Here is a 20,980-nt window from a genome sequence, read left to right as displayed (position 1 = left end):
TAGTATTTTGTAGGTATCTTTAAATGCAACACTATGTGTCCAAATGTTTGTGGACACCCCTTCCAATGAATGCAGATTGAGACAGATGTGCAAATGTACACACGTGCACACACAGCTTATCTAGTCCCTGTAGCAAAGTCCCTGCCATTATATGAATAGGAATAAGCATGAATCTATTGGCACCATGCCTAATGCCAGACATAGGCTAGTAGTGGAACCATGTTCTTTTAGGATGAGTTGATATGAGGTGGGATAGTATTCAACATCCAACATCCTGACCTCGCACCTGCTGCTGAATGCAATATCACATCCTCACAAATAGAAAGAGACCATCGCTCCAACAAAAGCAGGGTAAACTCTTATTAATACCCTCGATTTCAAAAGAAGCAATGGATAAGCAGGTGTCCCAATACTTTTGTCTAAATAGTGTATCTGCTTCCACCATGTTGCCAGGTGAGTTTTAATGTTATAGCTGGTTTAGTGCATGAATCTAGTAGTGCCCCTACAGAAGTCACCTCTGTCCGCAGTGCTGAAATACGCTGTAGTGTAGAAATGGACTATGGCTCTGAAATTGATGACCTGTTCTATAACAGACTGTATTATAGAAGCAGGCTCTATTAGCCTCCTATAGAAATAGACCATCTGAGGTCTATTTAGACCGATGAGGCTGAGATGGCTACATTACAGATATGTGCTCTAATACGGTGCTTGCCGACCCCCCTCCTAGGGCCCAAAACCTAACACACCCCCATTCAGACAATCGAGCGTTTCTGAAGGCAGTAATTAGTTGGATCAGATGTGGCGGATTAGGGTTGGAGCCAAAGTCTGTGGATTCTTCAGCTGCAGATTTTGGAAACCACTGCTTTAGTATAAGCTTAGACTCTGTCTGTGGTTCTGACTGGTACTGGAGTGTAGCAATATACTCTATGCACCTGAAATAGACACAGCGGAAGGGCGTGTGCAGAACAGGAACCTGAACCCTGAACCTGAACATAGTTTCCAGCAGCTCCAGTAGTACTAGACCTGTTGTCCTGTAGCTTACGTGGTCCCGTTGACTTGTTGTAGCTGATGTGCCTCCTCTAGACATCCTGTAGCTCCAGTAGCTCTTGTGTACCTGTAGACTTGTACCTTCTATAGTCATGTACATCCTGTACCGCCTGAAGATCTGCACCTCCTGTATCTCCTGCAGAGCTGTAGCTTGTGTAGTTCCTGTGTACAGGATGCTCCTCTACCTCCTGTAGATCCGTAGCTCTTGTAGTTTCCATTTAGACCTGTACAAATGTAGCTGCTGTAGGTATGTACCTTCATGTAGACATGTACCTTCTGTAGCTCCTGTAGCACCTGAGGATCTGCACCTGCTCTTCTATCTCCTGTAGACCTGTAGCTCCTGTAGATCTGTAGCTCCTGTAGTTTGTGTAGCTCCTGTAGATCTGTAGCTCTTGCAGACCTGTAGCTCCTGTAGATCTGTATCTGTATCTCATGTTCCCCATGCACAGCTATAGCTCCTAAACCCCCTGTAGACCTGTAGTTTGTGTTCCTGTAGATCTATACAGTAGCTCTTTCATGTGGACTTGTACCTTCTGTAGGTAAGTACTTCTGCTCCTCCTGTATCTCCTGCAGACTTGCAGCTTCTGTTGCTCCTATATACATGTTCCTCTACTACCTCCTGTAGACCTGTAGCTCCTGTAGTTTTCATTTAGACCTGTAGCTTGTGTAGCTCCTGTAGATCTGCAGCTCATGTTCCTCATGGAAAACTATAGCTCCTTTACCCCCTGTAGACCCTATAGCTCCTGTAGACCTATAGTTCCTGTAGTTTCTGTCAGACCTGTAGATATGCAGCTGCTGTAGGTCTGTAGCTCCTGTAGTTTCCGTCAGACCTGTAGATGTGCATCTCCTGAATGTATTTTATTTCAGAGTTGATGAGATTCATATGTGCCCACACTGGGAAGCATCACTGGCTACAGGCATGTACCAGTCTGGCATCTCTCTCAGTGTTATTTTTATCACCGTTCTGGAGATCCCATCCACACATGCCTATCAGGGTTACTTGTATTTGCATTATGTGATACATTCATGGCGCTGGTTGTGTTTGTTTTGCTACATTCAGCGTTGCTCACTGCAGAACACAAATACACGATTGTGTTTGGGTGGACACTAGAGTGAAGACTGTTAACTGTGGGGACTGTAGAGTAGCATTTCTTAACAGAAAGGACCGTGCATCCTTAAGGGGTTATGGGCCTGACTGGCCTTCTGACCTCATTAGCGAGTGGCAAATTCAGCTATAGGATATGAATCGCAGTGAAAACCCCTTTTATTAAAGATGCTCTTTGACCTGCTCTTCCTGAAGAATTTGCATAACAGACTAATGATGAACCCCCACATCGACAAACACCCCAGCCAACACTCCGCCTGAGGTCAGTGCAGCAGTCCAGCCTGGACCTGGAGCCTGAAATCATGACTCAAGTGTTCATGAGCTGCAGTCTTGGTGCTGCCCAGCTGCTCCCATGTCTGACCGCTGCTGCTGTCCTTGAGAAAGCCTCTTAATCCCAAAGCGCTGCAGGCAGCTCCAGCAAGGCAGTCCTGTCACCCCCCTGACATGCCTGAGCAGTGAAGGGGAAAAAGGAAGAGAGCAAAAACACTCAGGTTCATCCCTCCAGGATACAAACTACATCACTTTCTCCTCTTAACGAAAATGAAGACTGTGTCCACTGTGTTACAGCACTGACCAAATCAACGCTGTAACTAGTAGAACTGTTACATTTCTGTTACACGTTACATTACTGTAACAATGCTACATTTCAGTCTGCTGTAACAACGCTACTTTACAGTCTGCTGTAACAACGCTCTACAATTCAGTCTGCTGTAACGACGCTGTACGTTTCCATCTGCTGCAACGCCGCTGCACTTTTCAGTCTACAGTAACGACACTATTTTTCAGTCTGCTGTAACAACGCTACTTTACAATCTGCTGTAATGGCGCTGCACATTTCAGTCTGCTGTAACGACGCTACTTTACAGTCTGCTGTAACGACGGTGCGCGTTTCAGTCTGCTGTAACGACGCTGCGCGTTTCAGTCTGCTGTAACGACGCTGCGCGTTTCAGTCTGCTGTAACGACGCTGCGCGCTTCAGTCTGCTGTAACGACGCTGCGCGTTTCAGTCTGCTGTAACGGCGCTGCGCGTTTCAGTCTGCTGTAACGGCGCTGCGCGTTTCAGTCTGCTGTAACGACGCTGCGCGCTTCAGTCTGCTGTAACGACGCTGCGCGCTTCAGTCTGCTGTAACGGCGCTGCGCGCTTCAGTCTGCTGTAACGACGCTGCGCGTTTCAGTCTGCTGTAACGGCGCTGCGCGCTTCAGTCTGCTGTAACGACGCTGCGCGTTTCAGTCTGCTGTAACGGCGCTGCGCGTTTCAGTCTGCTGTAACGGCGCTGCGCGTTTCAGTCTTCTGTAATGACGCTACTTTACAGTCTGCTGTAACGGCGCTCTACAATACAGTCTGCTGTAACGACGCTGCATGTTTCAGTCTGCTGTAACGACGGTGCACGTTTCAGTCTGCTGTAACGACGCTGCACGTTTCAGTCTGCTGTAATCCCTGAGTTAATGCTTTAAAGACAAGTATTTCTTAGTATAGCGTAACAGTCCTGCAATATTACTGTACATAATACTGTCCCATCCATAGCGTCAACACTAACAGTGTAAGAGTAACCATAAACATAAACTCATCATAAACTAATATAAATTATATTAAAAATATATCCATAAACTGTGTTCCCTGTGAAGTATCAGGTGAGACTAAACCGCCAGCCAGAGTCAAAGTAGCACCCGCCTACATCCAGTAGAGTCTGGAAACACTGGTGTACTTAAGGAAAGGACTGTGGTTTTGCTCTTTAGAACCAAACTCTTGTTAATGCTAATGCTATGCTAATGCTAGCACAGTGACTCATCATGTTTTTTTCTCCCCCTTTTCATTTGAGAGGAGTGTGTCTTTGCGGCCCTCGTGTGAGAGCCTGTTTACAGCAGCATTAATCAGTCTCCACAAGGGCCTCTTTCTCATCACCTTCACTCTCCAGTGTTTTGCAGGTAGCTGCTTTCATGTGTTTGCCAGACAAATGACTGAACGATATGCGGGGCGAGCCGGGCTGCGGCTCTGGCACGCCGTACTGAGACAGCTGTACAAAAGCACAGTTTTCCAAAAGTGCGTCTGATCTGAGCTAGGAACACAGTGAGGGTGGGCCGAGGTTTGCTGGAGTGGGCTGAGGGGGGTTCTCCAAACATGCTGCCCTCCTAATGAATGCAGTTAGCTACCTTAAGTTGCACCTATTGCTGATACGGATGTGCAAACACACACACACACACACATATTTAGTCCCTGTAGAAGTAGAAGTACTGCCAATAGAATAGGACTCTCTGGAGTGGATAAACATCATGAACCTATTGGCACCATGCTGCCTAAGAATGCCAGGCGTGGACTAGGAGAGGGTTATAAAGCCCCCCAGCAGCGTTGAGGAGCTGTGGAGCAGTGGAAGAACTGTGTACTCTGGAATGATGGTGGTGGAGCTCCATCCAGTACTTTTTGGGGGGTTGGGGATGATGAGGTGGGGTGGTGATCAATCATACAACATCCTGACCTCTCTAACACACTGTCTGCAATCAAATCCTCACAACAATGCTTCTCCAAAATCTAGTAGAAAGCCTTCTTCTTCTCCCCTGGACAGGAGAGACTCCAGTTACTCCAACAAAAGCAGGATCAGCTCTTTTTAATCCCCTTGATTTCAGATGCAGCAGAAAATGAGCAGGTGTCTCAATACTTTTGTCCACATGCATAATTTTGACATCTAATAATATAATGAAGATTTCTTGTATGATATTCATTTCAAGTGAAATTTAAAACTCTAACTGATGCAGTTGAAGCACCGTCTTCGATGGAAGCGTTCTAGCCATGGTTTAATCGGGAGGGTCTAGGCTGAAGTCTCTTGTCTGCTCTTAGACAAAGACTAATGGCTTATAATTGGGCTTTACGCTGATGCATGAGCATGGCCCGTTAGCTCCGAAGTGCTCTGTGTAAATCATTTAATCCATACATTTTTCCAGGAACATTCTCTGTAGCTGTGGCTGGGTTCCCTCTACAGAACTCCTGGCAACCGGGAGCTGAGCGGCAGGTTTAGACTCCTGGAGTTACAGTGTCATTAAAATACATAGCCGGGGTTTTCTGCAGTTAATCACATTTACAGCCCACGGCTTACGCTAAATACCCAACACCTGTTCGAGACACAGAGAGAGAGAGAGAGAGAGAGAGAGAGAGACTGACAGGGATCGAGAGACCTGTACATAAAAGCAATCAATAAAAGCAGCCATCTGGTGCTGGCCCGCTATCAGCTGGGCCTAAATCACTCCCCTTATAACAGCCGTCCGGCATCAGGACATTAGATGGCTTCAAACCGACACTAATTTTTTAGTGCTAATACACAAAACTAGCTAGCTAGCCTAGCAACTCTGCTAGTTCGGGAGCTTGGTTCAGCGAGCTAATGCTGTAGGTAGATTCCTTACCTCAGAAATACACTGTATGGACAAAAGTATTGGGACATCTGCTCATTCACTGCTTCTTCTGAAATCAAGGGCATTAAAAAGAGCTGATCCTGCTTCTGTTGGAGTAACTGGAGTCTCTAATGTCCAGAGAAGAAGACTAGATTCTACTAGATTTAGGATAAACATTGCTGTGAGGATTTGATTGCATTCAGCGGCAAGAGTTTGGGAGGTTGGGATGTTGGATGATGATGATGATGATCACCACCCCACCTCATCATCATCATCCCTAACTCATCCCAAAAGTACTGGATGGAGCTCCACCACCATCATTCCAGAGAACACAGTTCTTCCACCGCTCCACAGCTCCTCAATGCTGCTGGGGGGCTTTATACCCCTCCTCTAGCCCACGCCTGGCATTAGGCAGCATAGTGCCAATAGGTGTATTGGTGTATCACCATGTACTTCTCTACAGGGACTAGACAAGCTGTGTGTGTGTGTATGTGTGTGAATTTGCACATCTGTGTCAGCAATGGGTGCATCTTGAAGAAGCTGAATACATACACACATTATTAGAGGGGGTGTCTACAAACTTTTGGACATATAGTGTAGCTAGTCTAAGCTAGAAGAATGTGGCTTTCTAGTGAGTCAGAGTGTTGGAGTGCTATGCTCTCGGTCATACAGCCAGGAGGACCTGATCTCTGATCCACATGGGATCTGATCTGAGTGATAAAGTTAAACCCTCGCTGTGTTTACTCCCAGTCTGGCGGTCCGGCTGTTCCCGCTGATGGATATGTATGAGGTTATGAATGGTGAGGTCAACACGCCTCTAAGACCTATGCATTAATACAGCGCATTCTTCAGGCAGAGATGACATAACGCTGTGTGAGTGTGTGTGTGGAGTGTGTGTACTGTAGCTTGCCTTAGTTCTGCTGTAGTGAATGGTAGGGATGGGCTGTAGCTGAGCAGTGTTTGCTGGATGTTTCAGACTAATGCGTTTAACCCTGCTGGGACTTGTGGGATTCGGAGTGGTTTGAACTGCTGGAGATCGTCAGGCTTATTTATGCAGCGCTTTTAACAAAGGGCGCCGACGCAAAGCTGCGTCACAGAGTTCCGGGTTCAAGCCCCAGGTGAGTAAGCCAGGGGTGGTGCCAGGGGAAAGGCTCTACTATCAGTTATGGTAGAAGTAATGGTTTTAGTCTTTAAGAGTCTCTGCAGGGATCAGTCTTTATCAAGTGGATGAGCAGAGCGTGTTGGGGAGGTTCCTCTGGCTTGGTATGAGGATGAACGGTACATGCAGATGGCAAGTTTGGGGTGACTTCTGTACCTTACATATTCATATGTCCAGAGTGTAAGGCTAGAACAGCCTTAAAAAAAAAAAAAAAAAAGCCAGACGGAAGCACAGACATGGTTCCCTGAGATTCACCTCCCCCTTCACATTCAACGAATATGACTAAGCATCCATCATTCCAGAGAACACAATTCTTCCACTGCTCCATAGCTCAATGCTGCTGGTGGGCTTTATCCCCCTCTAGCCCACGTCTGGCATTAGGCAGCATGGTGCCAATAGGTTCACCATGTTGATCGGCTCCAGAGAGTCCTATTCTATTGGCAGTGTTTCTCTACAGGGACTGGACAAAGCTGTGCGTTTGTGCATTTGTACGTGCATTTGTGCAACTTAAAGTAGCTGAATGCATTTGTTAGAATGGATGTCCACAAACATTTGGACATATAGTGTAAGAGCCAAGCCTAAAGGTCTTTTACATGCATTAGTGTGTGTGTGTGTGAGAGAGAAAGAGAGAGAGAGAGAGAGAGAGACCCAGAATAGACTGCAGTCCATCAGAAGCTTTTATCATTGCAACACAGGGGCCAGAAAGAGCCTGTATATATAACCCCTCTTTCTTTCTCCTCAATTTCCTTGTCTCTTTCATACTCACTCGCCCCACCGAATCTTTTCCCCTTTTTCTCACTATCCCTGCACACCCTCCCCCATCTGTCTCTCCTCCCTGACTCAGCAGGTCATGTGTGTGTGTGTGTGTGTGTTCCTCCAGCTTTGCCTCCCAAATTAAGGATATTAAAGCAACACTATGTAAAATGTTTACCTTAAAACAGCAGCTTCAAATTCAGTGTGATGTTCCCTGACTTGTAATAGGGAGATTAGCACTGCTATCAGCGCTAGCCCGGGCTTGGCACGCCGCTAACTGCTATATGTAACTTTAGAGAAGCTGGCAGGATAATGCTAACAAGAACGAGTCAAATTCCTGTAAAATTCTGTAACACCACTTTACCGCCTCAGTCCACATGCTTCTTTACCTTTCAGTGACGGTTCTGTATCTCTCAGCTCGTCCAGAAAAACGTGTCCTGTAGTGGTGACTCAAAGTGTGAATTCCACCTCCTGACTGTTGGGGGAGCCCAAGAGGAAGACATGCCAAATCTCCATAGTGTTGCTTTAATAGGGAGGTTGCCCCTCTTCGCTGCAGTAATGGCCTCTACTTTTCTGGAAAGGCTTTACGCTAGGTGTTGAAGCATTGCTATTAGAAGGATTTGATTGCATTCAGCCATGAGAGTGAGGATGTCAGGTACAGGTACAGGAATTGTGCTGTGTGACATGATGCTGTCCAGTCCACATGCTGTTTCCCCCCCACTTTCAGTGACATTTTTGTATTTCTCAGCTCGTCCAGAAAAATGTGTCCTTAAGCAAATTCCACTTCCTCACTGTAGGGGGAGCCCAGGAGCAAGAAATGATAATTCTCCATAGTGTTGCTTTAATAGGGAGTTTGCTCCTCTATGGTGAGGTCAGGTATGGATGTTATTGATGATTAGGATGATTAGGATCATTAGGATGAGGATACTGGTATTGGATGGAGCTCCACCATCACTCCAGAGAGCCCCTCAGCCCAATGCTGGGAGGCTTTATACTCCCAGTCTACTGGTCAGTGCTTTCCCATGGAGCAACAGGTGTTCCTTAAAGTTGAGGGATGCTCATTAGAAGGCGTGTCCAGAAACTGAATGCTGTAGACGCCTGGTTCTGGTTCTGACTCGTGACCAGGACTGGTGTCTGTTGAGGTGTAAGCAGCCAGTAGAGCATCTAGAATGTCTCCATCTCCACCACCAGGCAGATCGTCCTGCTGGAATTTTCCAAATGCTCTCCAATGGTCTTCCTACTTGGAGCTCTCTGCTTCTGCTCACAGCGAGAACTTTCTCTTTAAATGGATCGAAATGCACCGACGAACCAGCGAGCTTGCTGTGTTGCCATGGAAACTGCTCGACCTCTGTGTATATGTGTGTGTGTGTGTGTGTGTTAGGAGCGAATTACGTTCCCATGACAAAGACGTTTCTCCTGTTCTGGGTGTAGCAGCACTGATGGAGATTAATCATACCATTTTTTTGGATTTTATGGAGATGACCGTGAGGACTGACCAACACTGACCAAGCACTTTATTAGAAACACCATACTAATACTGGCAGGGCCTCCTTTTGCTCTCATAGCAGCTTCAATTCTCGTGGCATGAATTTCACGAGATCTTGGAAACATCCCTTAGAGATTCTGGTCCATGTTGACGTGATTGCCTCGCTCAAATCCTGCAGATCATTCAGGCTGGGAATCTTGGGTCATGAAGGGATGCACATGTTCAAGTGACGATTGATTGGTCAAGAAAACATTCCCACCATCACCATTCACCACCATCTCCACCAGCCTGGACTGTTGACCCAAGGCAGGTTGGTGCCCAATTCTGACCCTACCATCTGTGCTGTGATCCAGCAGAGTCCGATGAGCCTTAGCTGATCCTGTGGCTCAGCACTGCAGCCTCAGCTTTCTGTTCTTGGCTGACAGTGGGGGAACCCGCTGTGGTCTTCTGCAGTTGTAGCCCTGTATCCTCCTCAAGGTTCTGCTTTTCACCACAGGGGTACAGAGCGGTTATCCGAGTTCCGGTATCTGACCAGTTCACCACTGACCACCTTAATCAACCAGTGGTTTCCTTCTGCAGAACTGCAGTTTGTGTTTTCCTTATTCGACCATTCTGCGTGAACTCCAGAGAGCGCTGAAGATCGCAGGAGATCAGCACTTCCACAAACACGTCAGTAGATGATGTGCTGGTCCACATGTGCAGGCCTTTATGCACTGCGCTGCCTGGTTTTGGGTGCAGGAGGGTGGTGTTAAAAATGTCAAGGAGGATCCTGCTGATAAGCTCTGTGTGAGAGCGCGAGGGTGTGGCGAATCTTCTGGAGACACTCAGCGAGTCTCAGTGAAGGAACGGTTAGAGGAGCCACTGGATTAGCTGTGAGTAACATTTCCCAGACTTGTCCCTTAAACAGGGGGGTGTTGTGGGGCTGGGTGGGCATGATGTCCAGCTGCTGAGAGAGAGAGAGACAGAGAGAGAGACAGAGAGAGAGACAGAGAGACATACTGTAATGCTTGGCTTTAAGGCTACTCACTGTACAGGCAGAGAGACCCCGAGGAACAGATCGGTAAAGCTGCTGATCTGAGGCCAGTTCTGCAAAACCATCTTTGAGGAGTGAGGAGTTCATTTTAACTGGAAGAGAGACAGTGTTCTGTGTGTTACTCGCTCGACCATGTGTGTGTGTGTGTGTGTGTGTGTGTGTGTGTGTGTGTGTGTGTGTGTGTTAGCTTCATCATTTCCATTGTTCTTCTGGAAGAAGGTTTACAAAATGCTAACTGATCCGAACGAGCTTTTACACACAGAATTAGCATAAAGTCTAGCTAGTGTTCTAGCTTTAGCTTTTAGCAAAATAGAGGGCAGTTAGCTAGCTAGTGTTCTAGCTTTAGCTTTTAGCAAAATAGAGGGTAGTTAGCTAGCTAGTGTTCTAGCTTTAGCTTTTAGCAAAATAGAGGGCAGTTAGCTAGCTAGTGTTCTAGCTTTAGCTTTTAGCAAAATAGAGGGCAGTTAGCTAGCTAGTGTTCTAGCTTTAGCTTTTAGCAAAATAGAGGGTAGTTAGCTAGTGTTCTAGCTTTAGCTTTTAGCAAAATAGAGGGTAGTTAGCTAGCTAGTGTTCTAGCTTTAGCTTTTAGCAAAATAGAGGGCAGTTAGCTAGCTAGTGTTCTAGCTTTAGCTTTTAGCAAAATAGAGGGTAGTTAGCTAGCTAGTGTTCTAGCTTTAGCTTTTAGCAAAATAGAGGGTAGTTAGCTAGCTAGTGTTCTAGCTTTAGCTTTTAGCAAAATAGAGGGCAGTTAGCTAGCTAGTGTTCTAGCTTTAGCTTTTAGCAAAATAGAGGGTAGTTAGCTAGTGTTCTAGCTTTAGCTTTTAGCAAAATAGAGGGTAGTTAGCTAGCTAGTGTTCTAGCTTTAGCTTTTAGCAAAATAAAGGGTAGTTAGCTAGCTAGTGTTCTAGCTTTAGCTTTTAGCAAAATAGAGGGTAGTTAGCTAGCTAGTGTTCTAGCTTTAGCTTTTAGCAAAATAAAGGGTAGTTAGCTAGCTAGTGTTCTAGCTTTAGCTTTTAGCAAAATAGAGGGTAGTTAGCTAGCTAGTGTTCTAGCTTTAGCTTTTAGCAAAATAAAGGGTAGTTAGCTAGCTAGTGTTCTAGCTTTAGCTTTTAGCAAAATAGAGGGTAGTTAGCTAGCTAGTGTTCTAGCTTTAGCTTTTAGCAAAATAGAGGGTAGTTAGCTAGCTAGTGTTCTAGCTTTAGCTTTTAGCAAAATAGAGGGCAGTTAGCTAGCTAGTGTTCTAGCTTTAGCTTTTAGCAAAATAGAGGGTAGTTAGCTAGCTAGTGTTCTAGCTTTAGCTTTTAGCAAAATAGAGGGTAGTTAGCTAGCTAGTGTTCTAGCTTTAGCTTTTAGCAAAATAGAGGGTAGTTAGCTAGCTAGTGTTCTAGCTTTAGCTTTTAGCAAAATAGAGGGCAGTTAGCTAGCTAGTGTTCTAGCTTTAGCTTTTAGCAAAATAGAGGGCAGTTAGCTAGCTAGTGTTCTAGCTTTAGCTTTTAGCAAAATAGAGGGTAGTTAGCTAGCTAGTGTTCTAGCTTTAGCTTTTAGCAAAATAGAGGGTAGTTAGCTAGCTAGTGTTCTAGCTTTAGCTTTTAGCAAAATAGAGGGCAGTTAGCTAGCTAGTGTTCTAGCTTTAGCTTTTAGCAAAATAGAGGGCAGTTAGCTAGCTAGTGTTCTAGCTTTAGCTTTTAGCAAAATAGAGGGCAGTTAGCTAGCTAGTGTTCTAGCTTTAGCTTTTAGCAAAATAGAGGGCAGTTAGCTAGCTAGTGTTCTAGCTTTAGCTTTTAGCAAAATAGAGGGTAGTTAGCTAGCTAGTGTTCTAGCTTTAGCTTTTAGCAAAATAGAGGGTAGTTAGCTAGCTAGTGTTCTAGCTTTAGTTAATAGGAATATTACTGAATATTAATATTTACTCGACTGCTTGGAGCTGAAGTAGTAAGACTGAAAGGTATTTGGGGGACGTGTGTTTTTTGTGTAAATAAGGAGTTCGCTGTTAGCCGTGTTGGGATGATGTATGAACACACAGCTCTGTTCGTGTGGATGGAGAAATCTCCTGAAGCTTTTCGTTTGTGTGTGTGTGCAGGTAAGGCTGAGGACAGCGGTGTGGTAGAGATGGAGCTTCCCGTGCCTGTGAACATCAGGATCAGCAACATCACCTGCGATTCCTTCAAGATCTGCTGGGACATGGACCCTCGCACCAAAGAGAAAATCACCCACTACTTCATCGACCTGAACAAGAAAGAGAACAAGAACTCCAACAAATTCAAACACAAGGTACCTCACACCCCAAAGCACACGGGACAAAGAACGGAACCGCATCAAACTACATGATCTTAAATTCATAGGATTTCTTAAATCTTTATATAAAATTTGAATCTGTAAATCAGTAAATATTTATTTTGATATATGAGGCATCACGGCTTGTTTTAAGAGTCCCGAATTTCTCTAATTTATCACATTAAAAAAAAGCAAATTAACCTTGTAAAGATTTTTATCTTCTGCCAATTACCCAACCTGGATGCACTCCACCCAATCACATGCGATGCCCCCGACACCGGTGAGGGCGGACCAATGCATGCCCCCTCTGACGTGTGCAGTTTGAACCAAACAAGGCGCCTGGAGGGAGGTGCTGCATACTTGGCTTTGCAGACACCTGTGATGGCCAGCACTGCAGTGAGGCAATGTGGGGGGGGGGGGGGGGCATCTACTACCCATCTACTCTCCCCCTCTGGAGAGAGCAAGGTCAATCGTGCTCTCTTGGGGCCTCGGCTGCTGATGGCTAGCAGCATGGCCAGGATTTGAACCAGCGATCCTCTGATCATAGTGACGGTGCCTCAGTCCACTGGACCACTTTAGATTAGATAATTGGAATAATTAATTAATAGTTCAGTATTTCTATAATAAAAGTAAAACATCAGATATTTAAGATGATTTCACTGAAGCTACAGTTTTGCAGATACGAGGTTCTGTTCCGATGCATCATTTTAGACACTGGAAAACCAGCCTTGATGTGTCACATCTCCCCTCCTCTCCCCTCCCTCCCTCCCTCCCTGTATCCAGGACGTTCCCACTAAGCTGGTTGCCAAGGCAGTGCCGCTGCCGATGACTGTGCGAGGCCATTGGTTCCTGAGCCCGAGAACGGAGTACACGGTTGCCGTGCAAACCGCATCCAAGCAGAGTGATGGAGACTACGCGGTTTCCGAGTGGAGCGACATTGTGGAGTTCTGCACTGCGGGTAACACACCCTCACCTCCTCTTAATAACACTGAGTAACGCCGACACCTGTGGGTTCATCCTCATCAAACATGGACTGAAAATTTTATTCCATTCCTTAAGATCACACTCACAGCCACTAACCCCAGCCCTCCTTCCAGTCAAAAGTTTGGGAACACCTAGCTTTTTCAATAAAGCAAGCATATTTGCTTTATTGAAAGTAGGTTTATTTTATTACACATATAAAGACCTGTAATAAGAACTAAAATATGAAAATATTTAAGCATCTGGACATTTGAGCTTCATGTGATCAACACTGAAGGATTGAGGTAAATTAAGAAATGTCTTAAATTAAAACATAATAAATCAAATGGAATTAACAGAAATGTTTAACACACCCCCCCCCACACACACACACACACATTTATTTATTACTCCTTCCAATATGTAGAATCAGAACATCAGCTGCAGGTGATCAGAACATGGTTGGAGAGGATTATTCTGGAGGAGTCTGTCTTATTTAAATCTCAGACGTTTAGTCTGGTCTGCTCTGGATAGATGGTTGAAGTGAGGAGAGAAGAGAAGATGATGATCATCATGGCCAGATCCAGAGAGTTCTCTGAGGCCTTCAGAAAGAAGGGTGGAGATGCAGAGGAGTGTGTGAGGGGGGGGTTAAGAAGATCTTAGAAAAATTTGAAATTAAGCCCCTTAATTATTTACAACTGCCAACATGGCCAGGCCAGGTCAGGCCGCCCTAGAACGTGCAGCCCAAGAGCAGAGCAGACCACGAGACGAGTAATTGAGAAATTGAGCCCCTGAATTTTTTGATGGACAGTGTAATAACACTGTAAACATTAAAAATGATCAGAAAGATCAGGTTCTATTAGATTAAAACAGTTATATATGTGTATGTTTTTTTAAGCCATTTGTGAACATTTTGAGCAAGTGGTCTGTCCTGCCCTGCAGATTACTCCACGGTGCATTTGACTCAGCTGCTTCAGAAGGCTGAGGTCATCGCTGGCAGAATGCTCCCCTTCACCGTCTTCTACCGCAATCAGAACCAGGAGTACTTTGACCACTGCAGGTATGGGAATCGCATCAGTTTTAGAGTCAATTCACACTGGCATACAACACACGTGTACCAGTGCTGTGTGCCCTGGTTATACAAGTGATATGAGAATCTATGAATGGTTGTTTTGCTCTGAGTTTATGTTTATTTTCATGTCAGCACTGCTCTACCAAAACCTGTCATCTCTCCCTCTCTCTCAGAACCTCACAGGGTGGTCGAATGCTCCCGTCAGTGAAGGACAACAGCGGCAGTCACGGCTCTCCTCTGAGCGGAAAGCTGGAAGGCATCTTCTTCAGCTGCAACACCGAGTTCAACACGGGCCAGCCGCCGCAGGACTCTCCGTACGGCCGCTACCGCTTCCAGATCCCGGCTGGGGAGCTCTTCACCGCAGACACGCGTGTCTACTTCGGCGACTTCTACTGCATGTACACGGCCTACCACTACGTCATCCTGGTGCTGGCGCCACGAGGCTCCCCGGGGGATGTCTACTGCAGCGAGCGCCTACCCGAGCTCGACGTGACCGACAACCGCTTCCTAACGCGCGTGTGCGCCCCGGACGGTCGCGTGGAGTTCCGGCACGCCCAGGACGTCATCCTGGAGATCATCTACACGGATCCGGTGGAGCTGGCGCAGGGCAGCGTGGCTCAGATCAGCGGACATCAGCTCATGAGTCTGTCCACCATCAACGCAAAGAAGGATCCCAGCTGCAAGACCTGCAACATTAGTGTGGGGCGCTAAGGTGAGAAGCTAGCAAAGGGGCACACAAAAATCCAGCTGGACCTAACCACCGACTGTGTCCGACCCTCAGATCACACACACACCTCAAGAACTCGAACATTAGCATGGGCTAAGATATCACAACAGATTCATCTCAAACTAACTAACCAACCAACCAACCTTGTCCTCGGTTAACGTTAACACCCTGAGAGACGTTAGCATGGGATGCTACACAGGCTAGCACTCATGAACACACTCAAGCCGGACTTGTTAACCAGTTACCCTCACGTCTAAACCTCTAAACAGGACTAACACGTAGTAAATCTTATACATAAACCGACTAACTAACTGCATCCAAACCTCAAAACACACAAATACACACACACACACACACCTTCAAGCTGCGAAATTAGCACAAGATGCTAACAACAACATTTCTATGCGGGACACTAATGCTGGCTCGCAGTCACTCGGACGTGCAAACTCAGACTGGACTTAGTAACAATCGGTTTCCAGCGGTCAGATCACTCGCCCCACAAGAGCTGCAACACTGGCGTGGGAGGCTATAAATATTAGCATGGGCTGCTAATACTGGCTAACACATGGTTATAGAGTTAGAGTTCATTAGAGCGAGTTACATTAAAACACGCACTCAAATTCACTGCAATCTGATGGAATTCCACCCATTTTTCTAAAGATCTGCACTGAGAACAGCCACTCGGAGTGTGGTGTGACATTGGGCTTGATGGCAGAGATCGTACGGATTTGCTTACAGTGGTGGAGAATGGAACGAGACGTCAGTCGCCATGACCTCAACACAGATGTAGCCGTTTTAACTTCTATCCAAACCCACCAGAGAACCCACACAAGTCTTCTGATGGTGAAAAATCTGAAAGAAAAAATTAATAAATAAAAAAAGAAATAGCCACAACTCCCTGCATGTATCCCTCCACCATGAATTGATTGAAAAATACAGCAAGTTTTAGACCAAACTCTGGTAAAACAGTGTCTCAGCCATCAGGCAGCGTCTTCACAACCACTGTGAGGGAACCTTAAAAAAAATTTGGACTACTAGTTCCATTCACCACCACTGTGAACTGGGAATTCTGACAGGGAGCAGTTTAGTTCAATTCTGAAATTTGGAAATTTTGGGGAAAAATGAGCCAAATTTCATTAATCGACCTGAATTACGTTCCGAGTTTGTATAGGATGGTCACCTCTGCTAACACAACTGTAAATACAAGTACACCACCTACAGTTAGTCCTCTGGTAGCATCTTGTGTAGTTTTTTCAATCCCAAACACACCCTAAAACCTTCAACTTTAGCGCAGGATGCCAGCATTTGCTATCAAAAGCTGACGTGACTAACATTTACGAAAACGTAAAGATCTCACCATTACGATAACGTACCTATGCTATACACTACGCTCAGTTTATTAAATATTAAGATATATTACAGAATAAAATGGATAATTCAGGTCCTGAATGTAAAAATCCAACTGCCTGGGCAGCTCTACTGCGGCTTAGAATTTCTGCTACCTGAATATTTCCGTTTCCATTAACTGAAGAAAAAATAATAATAATCAGGCCCAGAAAGTAAAAAACCCAGGAATTGGTTCCAATTTTCACTGCTACAGAAACGGACCCCAATTTTCAAACTGTAATGCTCACGCTTCTGCTCTCAGCGTGGTTCTACAGACCCGCGCACAGAACACACACAGTACCATTCTGATGTTTTCCAACCCTAATTTCCATCCCAACCCCAAGACCACACCCCACACCTGCTAGCTAATTCCTCCCAGCTGTTTCGGTTCAGACTGCACACCAACGCTGAAGAACCTCTGAATGGACCATAATGGCAGAACTCCAGCGATGCCGATGCCGTTGCCCCTGAACGTTTACAACATAAGAACTAAATGAAGGACACCACATATCAGGCCTGGATGCTTTTGTCCCACATTGTGTGTCTTAGTGGGCTGAATTGTCCGGGTGGCTCCCAGAGGAGGCCTAAACCAACGTGAGAACTGAAGCGAACTGGCCTGTTCCTGCCTGCTCCCAACATCCTTTCTGCAAAAATGGAAAAGAGATGGAGGAAGAAATGGAGAAAACTGAGAGACTGAGAAAAAGAAAGTAGAAGAAACGCAACTTTGTGACCACCGCTGACCCCTGTTCCGACCGCAAGCCGCTTACGTTCTGTAAAAAAGATAGGAAAAACATTGAACACGGCCTAAAACAGTGAAGTGAAGCCTGAGCTCTGGTTTCCAGGTGTTTTCCAGGTGACCATGCTTTTTCCAAGCCTAGTCCAGGACAAAACTAATCAGCTTCAGAGGAGAGTACCCATTACAAACATATTAATTTCAGCGTAATTCAGTGGTTGACATTTGCGGGGTCCCTCAGAGTGGAAGGTTTGGTATTACATTAATTAAATTTCTGATTTCTTTACAGCGCTGGTGATGAAACCAGGCATCGCCTTCATTACAACACAAATAGAGCCACTTTCCCGAGCCACGGCGCTTTGCCATCAGCGGCCGGAGTCTGAGAGAGCACAATTGATCGTGCTCTCTCGGGGTGGGTAGATGGGTGGCGCTCTCTCCCCTCATCACTCTTAAATGATGATAGTGATCACAGGCGTCTGTTAGCTGGTGCCGTGACCCTGGCCCTTTCCTCAGAGCATGTCGGCTGCTGACGATGCCGCATTAGTGGCGGTGGATGAGTTCACGTGTATTGGTGGGAGCATTGCTAGAGCTAGGGGGGAGCTATGATTGGGTGGGTTAATTGGCAGAACCAAACTGGGAGAAAAAGGGAAAAACTCGGCAAATCATACGTATGGAAAAAGAGAGTTTTCCTCTGGGACTAATTTGCTGCACAACACCCTGCACTTGTCTCTCCACCGAAATTGTCACACAGCCAAGGCATTAAACTACTGGCTCTTACGTTCATTCACCACCACTGTGAACAAATCAGAGCCCTCACAGCCCACAAACCCCACTCTGAATGGCTGTTTACAACCTAATCATTAGTTATGCAGAAATTTAGGGAAATCTAGACACATAATCCAGACTTTCCTTTCACTGTCTTGCGTCGGTCATTTCACTGGTTTTATGCATTCCTACACTGTAACGCAGTTCTCCTTTAACCTGACGGCATTTTTCTTTAATCGTTTGGATTTTTACGAGATTTGTCATTTACTTCGTCTGAAAGTTGTTTTGTTTTTTGTTTTTTTGTACAAATGGAAAGTTGCACATGTGTATGTGTGTGTTTGGGGAGGTGTTGTGCTGGACAGCCCAGCAGTGATTTTTTGTGCATGTTCATTGTGAAACAGTCTCGTTAATCTCGTTAAGACATTCTTGACGTTTGCAGACCCTCAAAGCTGTGCTACTGTATGCCAAAGGTATCGCGGTGAGAAACGCTTAGCCGAACTGTGAGTAACACACACCTGAACGCGCAAAGGAGACGGCATGAGTCAGCCCCATTACTGGGGTCCCTGGAGGCGAGGTTATTAAATAGAGGCGGGGGGAGCTCGTCAGATCCGACATTTCTTTATGTAGAAATTCACATTTTCTGATCAATCGAAGTTTGTTGCAGCTGCACAAAATCAGTTCTGTGCATCCAAGCCTTACATGTACAGAGGTTTTATTGCTTGATTAACTTTACTGCTAATTACAGATTAATCGCTTTATCTACAGTCAATCGACTGCTTAGGTTTTAACATCTGTTCAGTTCAAAACGGCAGTGTTCTCACGTGAATGTCGGCGCTGTTTGCAAAAATCTTGTATCTTCATTTTTGGCCGTTTTTCACTTTTTTGTTATGATGTGAATCTGGCAGTTGTTCTTTACATTGTGTCCGAATTGTATGATGAACAGACCAATAGAAATGCTCCAAAATGACTGCCACTTAAAATATTTTCCTTGAAGACTTTCACTGAACGTTAGGAAGGTTTTTAGCAGCTTTATAGATACAAAACAAAATGAAAATGACTTTCTTACTTTTGACTCCAGTTTCTAACCTAGATAACTGCTTCTAAACGGTGATAACAGTTTTAGCTTCTAGATCGATTCTATAATTTAAATGTAGATGTAGATGGTGCTCTCCCCACCCCTCATACGCCTTGAGCGATGTTATTCAGTACAGGCGTATGTTAGCTGGTGCGGTGGAGCTGGGGACCCGGCGCTTTCCTCAGACCGCGTTGGCTTCCCAGTTCGTAAAGAGGCTGGATAGATGGATTTGGATGGATCAGAGGAGTCCTGAAGTCCTGAAGTCCTGAAGTCCTTACCCTCCTAGTTTCCATTGCTCCATTGCTAGTGCTGAGGGGAGTTATGAAAGGGGGTGGGGGGGTTTAATTGGCAGTACCAAATTAGGAGGAAAAAGGGAAAATTGACGAAATCAATAAATACGAGTTGTTAGTGCGATAGCACTCTGATTTATGATACATTCCTCTCTTTTGCGGCAAAAATACTGATTATCTTACATTTGCTCTTGGTTCTCGAACACCCGTCACTGTTCTATAATATTTATTCCCCTGAGAGAAAACACTAAAACAGCTTAGTAACAAGACCTGCATCATAAAAGCTACAACAGTAAAAAAAAAGAATAATTAAATGTACAAGTTTTCAAATCTTTAACAACTACTGCTGCATGATTACATATAGTCACTGCCACAGAAAAACCTTGTATCTCCAAAACAGTTCCTTTACAGGAGAAGGGGAAAAAAAATCAATTTTGGAGCATTTCCACTGGACCGTTTATCATGAAATTCTGATACAACGTAAAGATGCAATTTCACATTATGATTCACATTATGTCAGAAAGGGAGAAATGCAAAAATTGAGCAAACAAGGTTTTAGCATGACTGTGCAGAAACACATCACCAAGCGAGCAGCAGGCGTTCTGTAGCAGCACCAACTGACATCAGCTCTGAAACTCACCTTCCATATCGAATCCGGATTTCCGTTAAGGTGGTCATTTTGATATTCTCTCTGACAGTTTCGGTCACTGTGAAATGAGCTGTGCAAACATTTAGCCTTTGGTAATACAAAATAATTTATACAAGTTTTTTTTTTTTTTTTTTTAAACCAATGATTGCGTATTTGCCACAGAAAACATGTCGTAAATAATTTAAACGCGGTCACATTACAGAATTTAGAGAATACAGGCAGTATTAAAAATCGACTGCTGTCCATTTTTTTTAAGTTTGCTCCTAATTTTACAAAATCCAGTCAATTAAAAAAAAACAACCAAAAAAAAAAAACTCCAGCTCCAGTCTTTTAGCATGGCCGGCGATTTGGCCAGCTCTGATTTGGGTGGCTAAAGCCTCGCTCACCCGGCTGCTTTCACAGTGTGCATTTGTCCCAGCATCCTTTTCAGCAACTTTAGCCTGGCTTTTTGAGTTTTGTAGCGGTCGTATTCCGCCGCCATGAGCAGCCGGTCCTCTCTCCCTGCACTCCTGCATAGCAGTAAAGACGGAGAAGGGAAAACGGAGAAAGAAAGAAATTAACAGAGAGAGAGAGAGAGACACAGAGAGAGAGAGAGAGAGAGAGAGAGAGAGAGAGAGAGAGACACAGAGAGGGGGGATTTAGAAGCGGCACTCGTTTGCTCGTCGTTATTGCCTTACTCCGATAGCTGTGGACAGAGACGATTTAGACTGAACCTTTAAAAACAAGCTGTACATACTGTATGTATTCTACGAAGAAGCCACCCTGTCTGTTTAAAACTACCCATCTATCTATCTATCTATCTATCTGTCCTCCTCCTTCCCTATCCCCTATGGGTGGGCTTCACACAGTCATATACTTTGGCAGATGCTGTTCGGTAAATGTTTGGAGGGTTTTTCCCTTGTTTTGAGTTTCTTGATGTGTTCCTGAAACAAAAAAAAAAAAAAAATGTGACTGTTCAATAAAAGCCTTGTCTGAGAGCTGCGTCCTTTCTCATATCATTTAAATGTATAAAGCAGGTAGTGGGCCTTGTGGTTGAGCAAGAGAGATACAGGTGGGCTGAATACTGAATTTATTCTGTCCTAAAAGTGT

The 20,980-nt window shown here is 45.1% G+C and overlaps 2 protein-coding genes across 5 annotated transcripts in view; one reads left to right on the top strand and one right to left on the bottom strand.

Moving 5' to 3' along the window:
- Positions 1-20,868, top strand: part of phyhipla (phytanoyl-CoA 2-hydroxylase interacting protein-like a) — a 21,981-nt gene extending 1,113 nt beyond the window's left edge. The window contains exons 1-5 of one of the 2 annotated variants that reach the window (XM_072690082.1): positions 9,739-9,802; positions 12,041-12,231; positions 13,018-13,192; positions 14,137-14,254; positions 14,440-20,868. In XM_072690082.1, coding sequence (XP_072546183.1) covers positions 12,070-12,231; positions 13,018-13,192; positions 14,137-14,254; positions 14,440-14,977 — 993 coding nt within the window. In that variant the 5' untranslated portion in view covers positions 9,739-9,802; positions 12,041-12,069 and the 3' untranslated portion in view covers positions 14,978-20,868. Of the gene's footprint in view, positions 1-9,738; positions 9,803-12,040; positions 12,232-13,017; positions 13,193-14,136; positions 14,255-14,439 lie in introns of those variants that run through there. The other variant, XM_072690081.1, reaches the window with a different exon arrangement.
- LOC140564524 (protein FAM13A-like) overlaps positions 19,452-20,980 on the bottom strand; it is a 15,079-nt gene continuing 13,550 nt past the window's right edge. For all 3 annotated transcript variants that reach the window (XM_072690078.1, XM_072690079.1, XM_072690080.1), the window contains one exon: positions 19,452-20,400. In XM_072690078.1, the coding sequence (XP_072546179.1) occupies positions 20,274-20,400 (127 nt within the window). In that variant the 3' untranslated portion in view covers positions 19,452-20,273. The remainder of the gene's footprint in view (positions 20,401-20,980) is intronic.

The sequence above is a fragment of the Salminus brasiliensis genome, chromosome 10 (genome assembly GCF_030463535.1).
Source record: "Salminus brasiliensis chromosome 10, fSalBra1.hap2, whole genome shotgun sequence".
NCBI classification, from domain to species: domain Eukaryota; kingdom Metazoa; phylum Chordata; class Actinopteri; order Characiformes; family Bryconidae; genus Salminus; species Salminus brasiliensis.
Note: the sequence above shows the minus strand (reverse complement) of the source record. Positions and strands in the feature narration are given on the sequence as shown.